The following is a 20,651-nucleotide window of genomic DNA, read 5'->3' as shown; positions in this document are numbered from 1 at the left end:
TGCATACTGAATGCTGTTTTGTGAAAATAAATATATATAAGCTGCATTTTTTTGCCTTTCTAGTTACTCAGTGGGGTTTATATGGTGAGCACTAAATTGAAAACTGAATCTCAAAATAAAGTTAGAAATTGTTAAGCTGTTATTACAGCTGAGTTGGAGAATATTTCCAAACAGAATTACAAAATATAGGCTCTGCATTGGTCACAGCTTGCAGCATCATTCGTGTATGGGCTGACTAATGTCAATTTCTGGCTGAGTGGTCTGTTAATGCGCTCAGCCAATGAATGGATGGCAAGTTTGGCATCTGGCTTCTGTAGCTTAAAGTGTAGGTACCATTCGGTATAAACTATGGCTCTTCCTCCAGCACACCTCTTGTTGGCTGCATTGATAATGCACGATATATTAAATCAATCTTCATTTTGTCCAACTTGGACTGCAGTGATTATTTGAGAGGACTGGAAACAGGAAAGGTTGGACAAAATTGTTAAAGCAAAGTGTTAATTCCACATTATTAATGGTCTACAGGTGCCAGGAAGACCAGGAAGTTCTATGTCAAATTGTTCTTAAATGATTTGACATTTAACCAGGGGACAGTGCGAGGTTGTTCGATGCATCATAACAAATATACAGAGCTGGACTGGTAATGCATTATTTGCATTAATCACCCCAAAGGGTCCCTGTTTTTTAGCCGCATGCTCTTTTCTCAGTGTTATGGTAACTTTTATTAACCCTCTTGAAACATACAGTATGCATCAGCTAACCGTGTCTATAAACTTGAATACTAAAGGTTGTTCTTAAATGGCATATCCAATAGCATAGTTTTATCCAATTAAATAGATTTATTTTTCTATAGCCATTCATCATGACCTTTCAATAATATTATGTTGAGTTCTGTGTGGTAAGAGGATATTATCCCCCTGTGTAATATTTATCTTACACTCACATGGCTTTTTACTAAAGAAAGATTTAGAAGTGAATTGAAAATTTAAGGCCAAACTGGTAGTGTAGGTGACTCGGATGATATTTCCAGTTCAGCTAATTTGATCTTTAAATTTGAAATTCACTTTGAATTCCCATAGTGAATATCCCTGCCAGTACTGGATTTTGAGTCTAGACATCTGGATTCTACAGATTTCTGTTGTGGACAAGTCTTTGTATGAGCTTGGGGCAACTGATTATAGTGGGGAAGAAAACCAGCAAGGGATATTGTTGAAAGTGATCTTTGTTAAAAGTTAGTTGTTTTGGAGCTTACATCTATTTGTTATATCATGGATCTTGGTTTTCAGCAGATCTGGGCAAACATCTGCTGTAAGTAACTTTTTAAAAAGTCTAACATGCTAAAAATAAACCAAATCCGCATTTCTTGCATCAATTCTTTTTATTAGCTGCTGTTCTTATTTTTTCCAAAGGTACCTGACTACCTAGAACATATCAAAAAGCCCATGGACTTTCAGACAATGAAACGTAATTTAGAGGCATTGCGCTACCAAAACTTTGATCAGTTCGAGGAAGACTTCAATTTGATAGTCGGAAATTGCATAAAGTACAACTCTAAAGATACTATCTTCTACCGAGCAGCTGCCCGTCTCAAGGAACAGGGGCAAGCTGTGCTTCGACAAGCTCGTCGCCAGGCTGAGAAGATTGGCATTGATTTTGAGACCGGAATGCATTTGCCCCAAGTCTCTACGGGAAATGAGATTGGCCGTCACAGCAGGAAAAATGGTAAGTGATAGTTGAACACAAAATAGTTGGGGAAAACTAATTCTGTTAAAAGGGTGAGTTATCACAGAGTGTGTCTGATGGAGGTGAAGTGGTAACTTTGGGAATTTAATAGACATGTTATGTAAGGTATTGCAGTGGTTACGGTGAAAAGGGTATGTGAGCAGTTATTTCTGTAAACCTTTTGAAAAGAGATGTGGCTTCTCTGGACCCAATGTCCACATATTCTACTTGTGCATTATTTATCTGAAGCTGTTCAACCTTGAACAGCAATGAAAGGCTTTGAGCAGCTTTGCCTTGTACTTGTAGCCTTTGATTGCCATCCAAGCATAGACTGCTTTAGAAGTATAATGTGAAATTCCACCAAATCGGAGCAGAAGCAGTGTTGCTGGGCTTTGATTGCTGGGACATTTAAATTTTTTCTGATCTGTTCAAAACTTTTTCTAAATTGTAAGATGGGCATTAAAATACTCCTTGAACTTTAATAGCTACAATGAGCTGTACTGGTGAAAGTACTTTGCATTGACACATTACCTAATCTTTAAGTGACAACGAATTTCTGAGTAAATAATTTTTCTTGATGAAACCATGGCAGCATTAATGGGACACTATTGTCACCAAAACAACTTTAGCTTAACCCCTTAAGGACACATGACATGTGTGACATGTCATGATTCCCTTTTATTCCAGAAGTTTGGTCCTTAAGGGGTTAAGACCGCAGCCAAATGTACAAGTTGTGAACGAAACAAAATGTAAACAAAACCTGGCATTTGCGCGCTATATGTCTGTCCAACCGTAATTCACCTCTTTCATATTAAATGCACCCCCCTTATTATATATCATTTTATTCAGGGGAAACAGGGCTTTCATTTAATATCAAATATTTAGCTATGAAACATAATTTAATATGAAAAAAATGGGAGAAAATAAGATTTTTTTAATTTTTTTTAGTTCTACATGACATTTTAACTGTCAATGTCATAATACTGTTTGCTTTTACTGCAATAAAATACACATATTTGTATTCAGCAAAGTCTCACGTGTAAAACAGTACCCCCTATGTACAGGTTTTATGGTGTTTTGGGAAGTTACAGGGTCAAATATAGCGTGTTACATTTTAAATTGAAATTCGCCAGATTGGTTACGTTGCCTTTGAGACTGTATAGTAGCCCAGGAAATAAATTTACACCCATCATGGCATACCATTTGCAATAGTAGACGACCCAAGGTATTGCAAATGGGGTATGTCCAGTCTTTTTTAGTAGCCATTTGGTCACAAACACTGGCCAAAGTTAGCGTTAGTATTTGTTTGTGTGTGAAAAATGCAAAAAACGCTAATTTTGGCCAGTGTTTGTGACTAAGTGGCTACTAAAAAAGACTGGACATACCCCATTTGCAATACCTTGGGTTGTCTACTATTGCAAATAGTATGCCATCATAGGGGTAATTTTCATTCTTGGGCTACCATAGGGTCATAAAGGCAACGTAAGCAATCTGGCGAATTTTAAAGTGAAAAAAATGAAACACAAGCCTTATATTTGACGCTGTAATTTTTGAAAACACCATAAAACCTGTACATGAGGGGTACTGTTGTACTCGGGAGACTTCGCTGAACACAAATATTTGTGTTTCAAAACAGTAAAAAGTATTGCAGCAATAATATCGTCCGTGTAAGTGCTGTTTGTGCGTGAAAAATGCAAAAAACGTAACTTTTACTGGCGATATCATCGTTGTAATACATTTTACTGTTTTGAAACACTAATATTTGTGTTCAGCGTAGTCTCCCGAGTAAAACAGTACCCCCCCCCATGTACAGGTTTTATGGTGTCTTGGAAAGTTATAGGGTTAAATATAGTGCTAGCAAATTAAATTCCCTTTTATTACAATTAGCGGGACCTGCCTGACAACCCATGCCGAAAGTAATTAGGATACCTAATTATGTAAAATTATTACATAAATATATGTGTAGAATTAATATATGAATATATGTATATATATACGTATATATATATATTTTTTAAAATATTTTTATTTATATTTATATATATATATATATATAGTGATATATACGTATATATTTATGTATATAGATATATATTTCGTTCTACGTGTATTTTGATATAAATATATATTAATATCACAATACAGTTAGAACGAAATAAAACACATTATATATTTTTTAATATTTTATTTTTAATTTTTATTTAATTTTTTTACGTATTTACATATTTATTTTTTTATATTATTTATAAATATATATATAACAATAATTATATATATATTTAATCAGTATCAGTCTACGTGTAATTTGATATTAATATATATATTAATATTAAAATACACCTAGACAGTGTATGTGTGTGTGTGTGTGTATATGTGTGTATATATATATATATATATATATATATATATATATATATATATATATATATATATATATATATATATATATATATGATCTAAGTATATATATTATTTTTTTTACACTTATTTAACATTATTTTATTTTATTTTCAGCCAGCAGGGGGACCAACTGTCATTACAGTTAGTCCCCCTGCTGGCAATACAGAAGCCAGCTATACCGACCATGTGATTGTGAGGTCCTCGCAAGGACCTCACTCTCACATGACCGGGGGGGACCGGAGGAGGAAGATCTGCCGAGGGGGAGCTCCCTGGGTAAGTAAAAAAAAAACGGAGGGCGTACATTTACGTCCTGTGGCGTTTAGAGCCGCTTTTAAAAGGACGTAAATGTATGCCCTCCGGACTTAAAGGGTTAATTACGCTAAATTAGATTATGCCCCTGCAGTCTCACTGCTCAATTAACTGCTTTTTAGGAGTTAAATCATTTTGTTTATGCAGCGGAAGTCACGCCTCACTGCAAGTAACATACGTGCACAGCCTTCCTAAACATTTCCTGTAAAGATAAATCTGTTTAAACTTCCTTTATTACACATTCTGTTTATTTAAGAATTTCTTATCTCCTGCTCTGTTAATAGCTTGGAGAAAAAAGCGTTCTATAGTTTACATCTGATTTGAAAATGAAACCAGTTGGTTTTTTTTCATGCTGTCTGTCACTCAAAACCAGGGGGGGGGGGGTGACTAGGGCTGCATAGACAAACAAAGGTGATTTAACTTCAAAATGGCAGAGAATTAAGCAGTGAGACTTCAGAGTTATGATCCATATACAAAAACTGCTTCATTAATCTAAAGTTGTTTTGGTGACCATAGTGTCCCTTTAACTATTGTGTAGCATCAATTTCACAAGGGACAAAAAACAGAACTTATCACAAACTGGCCTCTAAAGATCCATGGATTTCATACATTGTTAACTCTTGACAACCCTGCAACCTTTAAAATAGTTGGGCATTACATTATGATATGTTATTTCTAGGCTGTTAAGTTTTAAAAGAATAATACCATCTTTAGACCTTGAGGGGATAAAGGTGTTGATCAATGCATATGGGGTGCACTTCTCTCCATATTTTTTTTTGTTGTTACCAGTTTTTGAGTGCCCCAAAAATCTTGAACTAACTGATCAACTAGTACTACTAACTGCCTTATATTTCTCTGGGTTGTTTGCAATAATGTATATATCTACTTGAAATAATGATATTTAAAACCTATATATATTTTACCAGATTTTGAACGGACTCCTCAATCTGACAACAGAAAACATCAAACTTTGGAAGAACAGTTAAAGTTTCAGCTGGCGCGGCTGGATGAGGTCAACGCAAGCAAGCAAAGTGTAGGGAAAGCCCGCCGTGCCAAGATGATCCGCAAGGAGATTACGTCCATCCGCAGGAAAATGGCTCATCAGCAAGAATCCCGTAGGGATGGTGGCATGGGCCGACACGGCTCATCAGGGCGAGGAGCTATGCCTTTGCACGGTCCTTCGGAGAAGGATGGACAGACGGACAGTGCTGCAGAAGAGAGCAGCAGTCAGGAGACGGGGAAAGGTACTGACCTGTGTTAGTTCAGACTGCTTTCTTATCTCAGGGGCCTCTTCTGCAGCTTTGTGTAGATTTGAATCTGTTTACATTTGTGTGTTTGTGGTGTTTTTTTGTATGGCACTTTTCATTTGTTTCATTTTACACTTTTTTTTTAAATTTCTTTTAAGCTTGCAACTTGTGCACTCCCCTTTCACATTAAAAAGAGAAATCACTTATAAATAATTTTAAGAGTTGATACATAGCCTCTTCCTGAAATTGAAAATTCTACTTTACTTTTATGCCATCAGGAAGGACAGAATTTAAATGGGCACTGGTAACCATTCCACCTCATTGAAATGATCATAATCCCTGGAATACCCTGGCACTCTCCCATCATACTGTGTTATTTCAGTCCAGGGAGAGATTACAAACTTCCGATTCATATCTGCAATGGACGCTGTCATAGGCAACCATTCAGCTGACACTCTCAGCCAATCACAGCTTCCAAGTGTTGCTCAGACTGATATTTCTGCATTGGCCCAAACAGAAAATAGAGGATGGGTTGCTGAGTTTATCATTTAGCATTAAAACATTAAAAACAGTTTAATTCTGAGTGGAAGAACAGTGCCAAGAAACTTCAGACTCTATTACAACTTCAATGAGATGAAGCATTTACAGTATCTACAGTGTCCCTTTTAATGCTGTATGATAGTTCCCAGCAGCCCATCCCCTCTATGCTACTCAGGCTAATAAGGAAGCATTAGCCTGAGCAGCAGTGGGCAACTGTGATTGGCTGAGAGTGTCAGCTGAAAGCTTTTAGCCTATCACGGTGTCCATTCTGGTATGAATCGGTATGGCTACAAGGAAGTGTGTAATCTCTCTGCCTTAGCCACGCCTCCTGTAGGGGCTGGACTGTGGGCAGTCAAGGCATCTTTTCAGTGTTAAAATGGTTTAACATTTATTTGATGGACAGTGAATGATAACCATGTTTTAGTACAGGTGAGTTAGTCAGTGACCAGGAGCTGAGGATATCTCTGACAGTGGGACTGTTGGACAGAAACAAAATCCTAGATTTATAAACTATCATGAATACTGTATTGTTAGTGTTAAATCCACCAACAAAAACACCATGCATAGGGGCTACATTTTAACAACTGGTAACCTCAATCATTCCAATTCTGTTGTGATTTTGTAATAGTCTTAAACAACTGTGCACTGTAAGCAGCTGCAGGTTGCCTGCCTTTGCGTTTTATGCACACTGTATCAAGGAAAATGTGTTGACACTTTAGCTCTCTCGCATCTCTGCGACTTACCGAGTATGGTCTAGAGTGTTGCTTAAATGATGCAACCTGTAAAAAGAATGTTGAGATTAACCCATTGTAGCGCATTGTGGTTTATAGTAATGATTATATTGGGATTTGGTGTAATTATAGATGTTATACAGTCTGACAAGAGAAGCACTTGAGCATGTGTTAGCCTAGCAAAGTGTTGTGGGAGTTGTAGTTACAAAACCTGTTTGCTATCCAACATATGAGCTCTATATACTGTGGCCTATTCAGTTTCAGGAAGAGGCGTTCGTATTTAAAATGCTGATTGAAATCGTCTCCTATCCCTTTAGTAAAAGGGCTAACTCTGACACTGTATATTTTCCTGTTTGTTTGTCGAGTAAGAATAACATGCACAATCTGGTTGCGAAAAAAGAGGATCTATAGATTTACTACTGGTTGGGAATTGGCGAGTGAGCCAAGCTAATTTCAATAAATGTTTATAATGGCGTGCAGTAGAATGCCAATCATGGCAAGTATTGAAAACTGTAACAATCTCTCTTCCGTGTTGGAAACTGTTCACGATAGAATTATGTAATGTTCGAGAAATTGGAGAGACTGGATTTGGATACATTAGAAACATATTGACAGAAAAGGGTTTAACGACTGTGATTGTTGATTATATACACTGTACATATTGTACTCCCTCTGTACTGTATTTGCATTGTACATTTTTGCTTCCCTTGGGTGTGTGTTTTTTATTTTTAAAGAGTTTAGAAGCATGCTTACCTACTACTACAAACCTGGTAGCATCCACTTTAATTTCTGCATTTTCGCAGAGACTCAGCCTCATTGAGAGGTGACTTTGGTAACCACAGATATGTGGGACATTAATTTATTTCCTTTTTCTTTTTTTTTTCTTTTTTTTTCTTCCAGGCCTTGTGGTCAATTTTGAATTACTACTGTTGTAAATAGCCATGTCTTTATGTACAGTATAGGGTTGAGGGATAGAAAAAATATTCAGCACTTAGCATGTTTCTTGTTCCATACAAGACCGCATAATGTTAGGCCATAGAGGTCTGAAAACTATTATGATAGCTGTGAAATGATGTTTCAGGTGGAAAGAATCCACACAATATGACAATGCTACATAAAAAGGGTACAGGGTTTCTTATTCCTGACGAATGTGATTGTAACAACCTCCGAATTTAAATTCTTAACCATGTAGATATCCATGCTGTGAAATGTCTTTGTTCTTCTTGGATGTAATCCTTTGGAAGAATAAACACACAGATGCAGTGGCATTCTCTTTACAGTGCAATGCCCAGACTAGTGGTAACCCTTAGAAAATGCTTTAGTTTCAAAGATGTGATCCTTTGCTGTATCTTGGTAAACCAAAGTCTCTATGCCTAAGATTAATGTAATTTGATGAGGTATACAGAGCACGCCAGCTGGCTACCCCTGGAATAACTGCTTGTGTTTTACACAGCACTAGCAATTAAAACAAAGTACAGCAATAGTTGATTCAGTGTATCTATATACTACTTCTACTGTGTAAGAAAAGGCATTCAATGTATCACATGCTAGAAACAAGAAATAAAGATCTAGATCATAATTGGTGTGTCCACCATTTGTAAATGCCATTGTTTTCTTAACAGTATTGTTGTACATTTTTTTTATTTTATTTTTATGGGGTGGGGATTTTTCTGTCTTAGACTCAGTGCGTCCTTTTTTTATTTTTTATACATATATATATTATTGTAATCAAGGACTGTATATTCTGAAAATTCTTTTTGGGTAATGTTTTTTTTTTTCTTTCTATCAATAAAGTGTGTTTATTTAAAACTTACCATTTGCCCCTTTTGTGTTTTTGGTGCGCAGGGAGATATGCCTCTTTCTTTCAGCGCTTCACACACAAGCACAGCCATATATTGTAGATCTGCAGAAAACACATTCTGTAACCTTTTATCCAGCTTTGGTAGCTGTTTTGATATTTACCTAAAGAAATTACATACATTCATGTTCTTCCCTCTCCTCTTTTGTCCCAACCGTCTGTATTTCTCCCTTTGTGACATACTGAAAACAAAATAAAAATCCTCCTCCTTGCTCCCTGTGCCTTAAAATTCTGCGCTATCTCTACCTGTCTCTGTTTCTCCTCTCAGGAATTGGCCCAAACACTTCCGCCACCCCTGCACATGAAGTTGGTAGAAGGACCTCTGTCCTTTTCTCCAAGAAGAACCCAAAAACTGCTGGACCTCCAAAGCGACCAGGGAGGCCACCTAAAAACCGAGACAGCCAGCTGGCATCAAGCCAGATCAGCAGCCCAATAGGGCCACCTCAGCTTTCAATTATTGGGGGGTCACAGAGACTACGTAAAAGAGGCCGAAGTCCACGTCCAACTTCCAGCTCAGACAGTGACAGCGACAGTGATAAGTCAGCAGAAGAAAGATCTTTGGGTGAGTTGGATCAAGCACAAATATTCACCATGCATTAATTCTGATAAATGTGTTTTTCTAAATAATGTAATCTTGTTTAAAGGGACACTATAGTCACCTGAACAACTTTAGCTTAATGAAGCAGTTTTGGTGTATAGAACATGCCCCTGCAGCCTCACTGCTCAATCCTCTGCCATTTAGGAGTTGAATCCCTTTGTTTATGAACCCTAGTCCAGGGATGTCGAACATGTGGCCCCCCAGATGTTGCTGAACTACAACTCCCATGATTCTTTCAATGAAACAGATAGCCAGGGAATCATGGGAGTTGTAGTTCAGCAACATCTGGGGGGCCGCATGTTCGACATCCCTGCCCTAGTCACACCTCCCTGCATGTGACTTGCACAGCCTTCCATAAACACTTCCTGTAAAGAGAGCCCTATTTGGGCTTTCTTTATTGCAAGTTCTGTTTAATTAAGATTTTCTTATCCCCTGCTATGTTAATAGCTTGCTAGACCCTGCAAGAGCCTCCTGTATGTGATTAAAGTTCAATTTAGAGATTGAGATACAATTATTTAAGGTAAATTACATCTGTTTGAAAGTGAAACCAGTTTTTTTTTTCATGCAGGCTGTGTCAGTCATAGCCAGGGGAGGTGTGGCTAGGGCTGCATAAACATAAACAAAGTGAATTAACTCCTAAATGACAGTGAATTGAGCAGTGAAATTGCAGGGGAAGGATCTATACACTAAAACTGCTTTATTTAGGTGACTATATTGTTCCTTTAAGTTTTTGGGAGGGGATCGTAAACTGCCTAAACATCAAAAGGCAGTTACAGTATATATAAATCCTTCGCTTTTTCACTTTAGTGCACATATTTACAATATTATTGTGTTTTACCCCCCAGAGAGGCGTTAAGTCTATAGTGCAGGTTATAGAAGGCAGAGCAGTCACTATGAGTCTGAAACTGGACTCACAATGCTTTGCACCGTATATGCCTTAAAAAGTGACTTTTACCCGACAATGCTTTGGTCAACACCTGGTCCCAGGCTTTGTTTTCTTACAAATGTCAATAAGCTGACAACACAAATAACCACTTAAAGGGACATTCCCCCCTCCCCACAGCTTTCAATCAGACAATTAGTCCTGTTACTTCCTGCTTTGGTTAGCTCAGTAAAAATAAACTCAAGAAGGAGCAATTGCCAAGAGCACCTGCCTCGCAAAGGCTTCTCATTCAGCTGCATTGGGAAGTCTGTGATGTGACAGTTACAGAAAACCTGGGCTGAGTTAGAAGGAAGGGCTTGCAGGCTCTGCGGACAAGATAACATTTTTGCAATATATTTTAGATAAACCCCAATTGAGAAAACAGTGATTTTTGTATTTGGCTGTGGAATGTTACATGGTCCATCTTAATAAAGAATTACAGTCTATTGCTAGAATTATTAACAGGCGTAGCAATGTAACATCAGTCAAGCCCTCTACATTGTGTTTAGCTGTTTTAGTGACTCATGGGGAATATGTTGTACTGTGTGATTATCATTTGCCTCACATTCCAGAATAAATGAGAATGCAATGACCCATCATTCTGGGGCTGGTTTCCCCTCTTCTGTTTCTCCCAAAGACTTACCGACGAACGGCTTCAGTGGCAGTAACCAGCAAGTCAAAAAGAGTTTCTTAGTTTACCGTAATGATTGCAACCTTCCCAGAAGCAGCTCCGATTCGGAGTCTAGCAGCAGCAGTAGCAGCAGTGCTGCCTCCGACAGGACCAGGTATGCCTACTCTTTATGAATTCAAGTTTTATGAATTGTGCATTCTATCATGGTCTACCAGCCTTCTGACACCATAGCTGTTGGTGATTTCTCATGAAGCTCTACAAGTCAAAGGCTTACATGCTCAGTCTAGGCGCATTTACTTCTACATGCCAGTGTAGTGGCTATTGTGCCATTTGGTTGTAGACTGTTGGTCCCCTAGGCTCATGTGGACTGGCCCACTTGCCAAAGCCACTAATGCAGAATTTTCACATTAAAGGGAAAATATAGTCACCAGAACCACTAAAGTTTAATGTAGTTGTTCTGGTGTCTACAGCATGTCCCTGCAGACATTTCAGTGTAGCCCACCTATCAAAGTATAAAACTCACCTTATTTCCAGCGCTGGCTCCACCCCCTTTGTGACATCATCAAAATGGACACCTTTTAGCCAATCCAATGCTTTCCCATAGGGTAAGCATTGGATTGGCTAAAATCGGCACGGGGCGGGGCCAAATGCCGTTTTGGCTAATCAGGACCTCCTCATAGAGATGCATTGATTCAATGCATCTCTATGAGGAAAATTCAGCGTCTCCATGCAGAGCGTGAGGACGCTGAACAGCCGGGCTGCTTACTGTGCAGCCCTGAGCCAGGAAGCCCCTCCAGTGGCCAGCTAAGGAGTGGCCACTAGGAGGTGTATCTAGGGGCAATGTAAACAATGCCTTTTCGCTGAAAAGGCAGTGTTTACATGAAAATACCTGAAGGGAGCTATTATCCTACTCACCAGAACAACTACATTAAGCTGTAGTTGTTCTGGCGACTTTAGTGTCCCTTTAAGACTATAATCTCAGGAATACATGTTTGTATTCCTGACACTATAGTGCTCCTTTAATAATATAAATTTCTTCTATACTAAGGCCAGTCATTGGCTGATGCTTGTGATATTTAAATGTAATGGGCATGGAGCCCAGACTGATCCATAACCACCGCTGCTCAAGACTCAATATAAAAAAGATCACGTCAATAAAATAATGTAGTCTTTAAGAAATGTTGTATAATTTTTGTTTGTTTTTTCAACTAGAAACAGACTAGATAATAGAATGTAGTAGTTTTTTAGTACAATCTAAAAATTATTTGTTCTTTATTTCTGCTCACACCTTTTTGGTATCTTCTCGATGGGAGCAACTACTTCCACTAGCTGATGTTTTTAGTGTGGGGGCTTTAAACCTTACCCTGAGACTCAGCGGTTTCTTCTACAGATTACACATCTTGATTCTACAGATTTTTAGAAATGTCAGTGGTTATCGGGCTATAACAATTGCTTAAGTGAACTTTTTCATGAGTCAAAATCAGGCTACGTAATTAAGTAAGCCCTATTGTTAATCAAAGAAGTACTCCATCTGTCCACACAAACCAGGAGATACAGCAGGTAAAAGTATGTGGAAGGTGCAGCTCCGAGATATGAGTCATATGTCATAATCACCCCCTCAATAAAGTGCACACCCTATTTTGATGTGTGTCTGTATACATGATATAAATAGTAAATTGTGTCTTGAAAAGATAATACTCCCTCCCCCTATGTACCATAAAAGTGGTTTTTAAAATGTTTTACCTGTATTTATATATAATACTTGGCTTTTATCTTCCCTATAGCACAACCCCTTCCAAGCAAGGTCGAGGAAAACCTTCTTTTTCTAGAGAGAATTTTGCAGACTATAGCAGTGAGGATACATCTGGAACTGAAAACGAATCTTATTCTATGGGCAGTCGAGTTGGACATGGCTGTAAGTGATTCAGCTAGGATTGAAAAAAAAAAAATTCTTGTAAATAATTTTTTATTTTATTTTTCCCCATGCAATTTTAATTAGGCACAGTAGAAGATCTTTTAATGCCCCTTGCAGAATGTATTTTATTTATTTTAAAATATAGATATATAAATGTTATGGAACCAGTGCAAACAGTATTTTTCATTACAGTAATCATGAAAAATGCACATGTGTAGAAATTGAAATGGCAAAAAAACAAAATCGCTTGGCCCACCCAGTCTGCTTACTCCCCTCCCTCCTCCCCCATTTTATGTACCATGAAACACATACATTCATTGATTTTCAAAATGTTTATACCAATTTCATAACACATTTGTGCTTTTGTTTTGTTATGAAATAAGCTGCAGTCTTAAATCCGTTTAACAAAGTTTAATAACAGTCAGAATGCTTTAAATTAATTTTCACTTTTACTAAATTTGCTTTAGAATTGCTATTTGTACATGTCCACCATTGCATTTCAAAGTTCTAAAAAAAAGTGGAGCAATGAAGTTTAATATCTTTGCTTACTAAACACAAACATTGTGGTCCAAAACTATATTTTCAACCCCCCCCCCCAAAATGAACACTTTTTGTATGCAGTTTAAGAGCCCAAAACATGCTGGTGACTTGACCTTTTTCTGTTGTTCAATAGTGGTACGCAAAGGAATGGAGGGCCGAGGGGCTGGGTGGCTGTCCGAAGATGAAGACTCCCCTCTAGACGCCTTAGACTTGGTGTGGGCCAAGTGTCGGGGATATCCTTCATATCCAGCTCTGGTAGACATCCTCCCCTATTATATACTTTTCCTTAATTGTGAAATGTCATGGAAATAAAACTTGTGCAGTTACTGACCACCACAGGTCCAAACAAATCAATGAAACCTGACAGATTTATTAACTGCAATGTATAGCACAAAATTTGAGCTATTTTTGAAATCTTTTCATTTTAGATTATCGATCCCAAGATGCCACGAGAGGGAGTGTTTCACCACGGCGTTCCAATTCCCGTACCACCCGTAGATGTCCTCAAGTTAGGAGAGCAAATGACTCAAGAAGCACAAGAGCATCTCTACCTCGTTCTGTTTTTTGACAATAAGCGAACCTGGTGAGTCAAGAGACTACTCGGGTACTCTCCTACAGACCACAACTATGTTTGCACCAGTGTTTGTTTTTTGATTTGCGAATGGACACTGCAAGCACTGGAGCACTGTTCAAGTCATGAGTGGAATATTATTCTGTAAATGGAAATCATACAGTCTGTGTGTTCTGAAGTTAAATGTCTGGCTTACTTTTTTACAACTGAAACAGAATAAAAGAGACTAGGATAGACACAGCTCAGTTTATCATAGCTCTACTAATTTATTTATTTATTGCTAGAAAGTACTTTTATATGCAGTATGTTATATTGATTATGTAGATGTTTTAGGAATTTACTGTATGTGTACCTGCGATAGCAGTAACTCCTCCACATGAGTCCTTGTGCACGTCCCGAGTGACAGTGCTTGAAAGATGTGCCATCATTTCACTTTCTCCTATATTTTTCCTGCCACCTAAATTCTAAGGATGCTTGTCAGGCATTGATGTAGAAAAATGCACCTGTCTAGATTGGAGGTAAATCCCCTTTGCGCTTTTTTCCACCATTTTTTGTTGCGTGCTTGCTATAGGAGATTTATTAATCCATACTTATGAGTTGAAGACTTGGTTTTTTTTGTTTGTTTTTTTTTTTCGATGGAGTCCAATATTACAGGTCTATTTCCACCTACTCATTGCTTAAAGAATAAACCCACTAAGAGACTAACGTTAAATAGAATTCCAGGCGGTGGATAGGTCGTAATAAGCAAGGACTCCAACACTTCTATACAGTACCAATCTGAATTCAGAGTTGTTTCTTTAGTTTTATTGATAAAATATGAATATATTATACAGTGGCCTGACTTGTGTTTTGGCATTAATGTTTTATTTGGTGCAAGATAATAAAACTAAGACGATGGTTTAGTTTATCATACTGTTATGGAACTCTTTTCTAACTCGTGCAAAATATTTTATTCTCTCCCATGCAGGCAATGGCTGCCACGGACCAAGTTGGTTCCACTGGGTGTAAACAGAGAACTGGATAAGGAAAAGATGCTAGAAGGAAGGAAATCAAATATCCGCAAATCTGTGCAGATTGCATATGACCGGGCCATGCAGCACCGCAACAAGGTTCAAGGAGAACAGAGCAGCGATTCCAGTGAAAGTGATTAACTGCGTCCTACCCAGAGAAAGGCAACAGCGTTTGTGACCTTTTTGTCTAATTACTGTGCGTCATTTTACATTCAAATTCAGAGAACTGGGCTGCAATATGGTAATCTAAGAGCCAAGGGTGCCACTTTGAAAGGACTAGCACTCAAGAGCCTTTTTAACAAGAAACTAAATGAAAGAGAGGCCTGTGTAGGATAAAAAGGGTCAGCGACAAGATGTGACACTTTATAGTTATTTGCTTCTGCCTTCAACAGAAAGACACAGATAAGATCCAGCAAGGATCTGTATGGAGTGGTTGCTGGTTGACCACTAATTGTATCATGGGTTTGTTTTTGTTTTTTCGCTTCTCTGAATGTAACTCTTGTGAAAGGAGGAGCATCTTTCTCGGGCACTTTACGGGCTTGCCCTTTAAGGATCAGCAACATCCTCCCAAAACCGTGATCATGGATTCCTATGTACAGACTCAATTTTTCTACATACTGTGTTTTGTTGTACAATCGGACATATTATGCGTGGCTATCATGAAATGAAAGGGAGATGATATTTCTGTCCCCCTATTTAGCAACCTGCTCCATCTTTTCCAATAAGTGCTTCTTTTTGTATACAAAAACATACATGTAGTCCCTGGCTAAGTTGCCATTTTTCCATCCCCAGTTATCGTGCAGCAAAAGAAGTTGGCTTACTGATCAGAGAGAGCGGTTTGTGTTGTAAAGATTGAAAATGGTAGATGTATTATTTATCGAACACCTATGATCTATTCTATAATGCTACAGAGTTTCTTACTCTGACCGATATAAAGACATGAAACAGCCATTTCAGAAATATTTTATAGGAAAGAAAAACAACATTGGCAATATTGGTCAATATTTTTATTTTTTCAGCAAAGAATTGGTGAGTTAGCCTCTTAGTGGTTATTTAGTAATGAATCAATTTACCAATCAAGATATACATTTAAGTAGATTTTTTTTTTTTTTTTTTAAGTACTGAATCAATAAGTTATTTCAGCATCTTAACAGCACCTTATCTATAATCAGTGGAATTACTCTGTATCACCTGAGTGTGGTACATATCTCGCACCACAAATGTGTCCAAACGCCATTCATTATCCTGCTGTGAGTCCAAATAAGCCTGTCCAATTCAGTTTTTTTCAGAAGAAAGAAAGAGATTCAGAAATCCATGAAAATGCAGTAACTTTGGATTTCATCAGCAAATGTCTCATTGGGGATTACTTTGTGTAGTTTAGAATACGGTTCGTAAATAGTCTAAACATCTGCAAACATAGCCTTGAGGACCTGCAATAAGGTTCATATTTGATTAGGCCTCATCAGAAGAATAAATGTATTAGTCACCTCAAAACTATTTTAATATAATAAGCCTTCCATCAAGTTTTGAAAGGAAATGGATTTTTTTTAAAATTAAGTATATGTAAAAAAAGAGAGAAAACTCACCCCCTACCTTTTAATATATGATAGGATCTTTCAGCCATACACATGCAACATGCACCATGTGTCAGACAGTGTTTGAAAACAGTCTCCATGATCTTCACTGCTTTACATCCTGCACAGAAGCAGGAAAGACCAGAGACTGTCAGTGTCTCACCCAAAATGTGTCCATATGGTTGAAGAATCCAGTCATGTACGAAAATTAAGGGATGAGATTTTCTAATTTCTTTACATTCTAATTTTTTTTTTAATGAAGTATATCCCCTTGTAAAAATTTGATGAATTATTATATAAAAAAATGTTTTGAGATGACAGTTGTCCTTTAAGCTGAACTTGCTGAATGCAGGTGTGCAGCTTTTGTAAGCTGTATGTTCATTTAGCCCCAGAACAAAAAACATGCATGTTTTCTTCATGGTAATATCTACTAAATAGGTTTTTAAAAAATTGCAATGGAATATTACTTTAAGGTTGTCCTCAATATCCAACTATCTTTAAATACTAAATGGTTTTAAGGTCACTCTACAACAAAGTTTTTTATTGCGGATATATTAAAAAGAAACATTCAGCATTCTATCCCGAAATAATGATTCGTAGTAAACCAGGTCTTACAAGACCAGAAGGTCTCTGCTATAGAAAATGTCTGCAAGTGGAAATGAAGACATTTTAACTAATCTTTTAAAAGGTTATAAAAAAAAAAAAAAAAGTAATTATACTGGTAACAACTCAAACAAAACACCAAAATTATCGAATGGTATAAACACAATTGTGAATCAAAGGACTTAATTAGGTCACATTCTAAATATCCTGCATCAGGAAAGCTTAGCATTTGACTACATTAGAAGTAATCTGTTCTGAAGATGCTGTACACTAATACAAAGCAGCAGAGATAAGGAATCTAGTTCTATAGAGTGACAGGAGTGTTTATTTTTTTATTATAATTATTAAATGTTATCAATAGAACATCACTTTATTACAACTTATTGTTCTTCAAACAAAAAAATATACTGAACTTATAATTTTTTTCCCCCCAAAAGGGACACTATAGTCACCAAAACAACTTTAGCTTAATGAATCCGTTTTGGTCTATAGATCATGTCTCTGCAGTCTCACTGCTCAATTATCTGCCATTTAGAAGACAAACTACTTTTGTTTATGTCCATGCAGCCCTAACCACACCTGCATGAAAAAAAATAATAATAATTTTCAATCGGATATTATCTCCTACTCTGTAAATTTATTTTTAATCACACACAGGAGGTTCCTGCAAGGTGTTAACAGTGCAGGAGATAAGAAATTTAAAATTAATCAGAATTTGCAATAAAGGAAGTGTAAACATTAGATCTCACTTGAAAGAAAGTGTACAGGAAGGCTGTGCAGGTCACATGCAGGGAGGTGTGTCTAGGGCTGCGTAAGCAAAGTGATTTAACTCCTAAATGGCAGAGAATTGAGCAGTGAGATTGGATGGGCTTGATCTATTCATAAAAACTGATTGATTAAGCTAAAGTTGTTTTCGTGACTATAATGTCCCTTAAAAAAAAAAAAAAACAAAACTTACATTTATTGTGCTTTTCCTTTTTCTGATTAAAAAAAAAAAAAAAAAAAAAACTGCCACCAACTGTCTTACTCTCCATTGGTTTCATTAAAGAATTTGAACAAGAGGAAAAACGTTTTCTATCAAATACAGCTTTAAAAATTGTTTGCCCAAATCCTGTGATGTCAGATATTAGGCAGTTACTCACTAAATGGTGAATTGTAGGAATTCACTAAGAAACTGCAAGTTTTAGGCGTAAATAGCAGAATCTGAAAATTCAAAGTCTGCTAATTTTCTAGCTCCGCTATTTTGGCTTAAAACTTGCAGCTCCAATCTATTCAGTTTATTAATGAATTCCCATGTTTGAAATATATGACTCTTGTGTTATACCCATTATTTGGAATTTATTCCACATTTGCACATTTAACAACTGGTTCTCATTTGTATTTAACAGGTTGAGTTTTGGGGTTTTTGTTTTTTTTATTTGTCTAGAGTTGAAGAATTGGGCACTGCTAAATGTGGTCTATTTTAAGACTTTTTCAATATATTCAATATATTTTTTTATGGTCTTAGTCTTGTCTTCTCTTCCTGATATTACACTTGGAATGTTAATTTACTTACCCTTCTGTGGAACTAAGCTGATGTCACTATGTTGCATAACCTTTGTGCTATAACATTTGCAATGTATTTTTCTCATCTTGAATCAAGGCACAAACATACAATGAAAATGCTAGTGTGCATTAGTAGTCCGGCCAAAACTCTAGTTTTGGGCTGTCTGATACTCCAGTCACACTGCCGAAGTTGGAGATAAAACACTGCACATTCAGAGTCCAGATACCATGACCACTTCAAATCACTGAGGTGGTCATGGTGCTTGGAGTAACCCTTTAATCTTATAGCATTTTGAAAACTGAATTGTGACTGTTCCTTGCGAGGTAAATGAAGATTAACATTCTAACATTGTCACCAGGAAGAGAAGTCCTTAAGATAAAGTAAATATGTGTACATGAGTAACTTGAATACAGCACACATCACTGCTGAGCTTGTGTGTGTTTTACGTATATACATACAGAGACACAGAATTAGGTGAAGAATTGTATTATGTAAGAAAAATAGCAGTAAAGCGTTTGTGATTAAATTTACGGTTCAATAATAGACTCCTATTTCACAAACCTAATGAGAAGTAGACAGCACAACCTTGATCTCTAATAGGTGCTATGCCCAGTCTTAAAGCACACTTTTAATGTATTTTTTTTTTAAATCACAAGCAATAGGTATTTCCTAATGCTCCAAGAGGCATGGAAAGCAATATATTACAAGCATCCCTTTTACAAATTAATTTCTCAAATATTTGCTGTTCCTATAATGCTTGCATAATCCTTTCTCAACCATATCATGTAATTGTAAATAGTGTACATGAGAGGAGAATTTAAATTATTCTCATTTGTAAACATATAGGAAGGGTGCCTTTTTTGTTTTGTTTTTTTGGGGGGAGGGCAGTGGAGGATGGAAGAAATGTTTTTTTTCTAAAGTATTGCTCCATAACCTGCCCCTTTTACAATAGTCCTAGTAGGGATTTTTTTTTCCTGTGATATGATTGCCTATTTAACTTAATTTGTTTGGTAATATTTTAGACCGAGCCCACATTGTCGTTTAGGTTTTCTTTTTATATAAGTGTATTTTAATTTGTGGTTTCCTTTTTTAAGTCATTTTGAGTCTTTTTGCGTATATTTCAGTTTTGTATTTATTTCAAAAGGAAAAAAATATATTGTTCTTAGAAAATAAACTGACTATTTGAAATGCCTGGTGGTTTTGACATTTATTCTAAAATACGTTTTCATCTGTTATCAACCTTACTAAAAGCAAAGCTATAGTTTTAGGAATACAAACATGTATTCCTAACACTATAGTACTGGAATACCTGCTTAGGCAGAGGTGTAACTAGAAACCATGGAGCCCCGGTGCAAAAATTTTCCTGGGCCCACCCCACCATGCAGACAAACAGATACACATGACATGCACATACAGGCACACATACATGTAGTCTCACATACATACAAATACGCATACAGAGACCCAGACATATAGACACACACAGAAATACAAATACAGACACACCCACTCATACCCTCTTGTTTCCTACCTTTTAGGTGCAGTTGGGTGACTTACCCAGGGGTCCAGTGGCTCAGGCTGATGGGAGTCAAGAGTTCCCACTCTGACTCCCTCTTCTCTTCCTCACGCGTGGGCTCTGTAATTGAAGGAATAAAGTGACCGGGGCAGTCACTTCCTCCCTGCGCTCTGATGTCATCAAAGGGGGCCCGGTTGCGCTGTTAAAGTGCCGCAGCGCTAACCGGACCCCCTGGAAATTCATTTCCATCGGGTGGCCCTAACAGGATGGGCCCCTAAACGTGTGGTTACGCTGCACGGGCCGGGGCCATCGCACATGGGTGGCGGGCACCTCGGCAGCTGCGACCGCGGTAGTTCCGCCACTGTGCCTAGGTCTCTGCCCCCCGCCCCCCTAAGAATGGAGTAACAAGGTTTTGAAC

At 37.4% G+C, this 20,651-nt stretch overlaps 1 protein-coding gene across 3 annotated transcripts in view; it reads left to right on the top strand.

Moving 5' to 3' along the window:
• Positions 1-16,004, top strand: part of BRPF1 (bromodomain and PHD finger containing 1) — a 32,244-nt gene extending 16,240 nt beyond the window's left edge. The window contains exons 8-15 of one of the 3 annotated variants that reach the window (XM_063426736.1): positions 1,410-1,722; positions 5,358-5,675; positions 9,076-9,369; positions 10,965-11,112; positions 12,743-12,873; positions 13,547-13,668; positions 13,842-13,996; positions 14,952-16,004. In XM_063426736.1, coding sequence (XP_063282806.1) covers positions 1,410-1,722; positions 5,358-5,675; positions 9,076-9,369; positions 10,965-11,112; positions 12,743-12,873; positions 13,547-13,668; positions 13,842-13,996; positions 14,952-15,135 — 1,665 coding nt within the window. In that variant the 3' untranslated portion in view covers positions 15,136-16,004. Of the gene's footprint in view, positions 1-1,409; positions 1,723-5,357; positions 5,676-9,075; positions 9,370-10,899; positions 11,113-12,742; positions 12,874-13,546; positions 13,669-13,841; positions 13,997-14,951 lie in introns of those variants that run through there. The other 2 variants (XM_063426737.1, XM_063426738.1) reach the window with 2 other exon arrangements.
• Positions 16,005-20,651: the final 4,647 nt, after the last annotated feature.

This window comes from Pelobates fuscus, chromosome 7 (assembly GCF_036172605.1).
Source record: "Pelobates fuscus isolate aPelFus1 chromosome 7, aPelFus1.pri, whole genome shotgun sequence".
In the NCBI taxonomy this organism is placed as follows: domain Eukaryota; kingdom Metazoa; phylum Chordata; class Amphibia; order Anura; family Pelobatidae; genus Pelobates; species Pelobates fuscus.
This window is presented reverse-complemented; position numbering and strand designations above follow the sequence as displayed.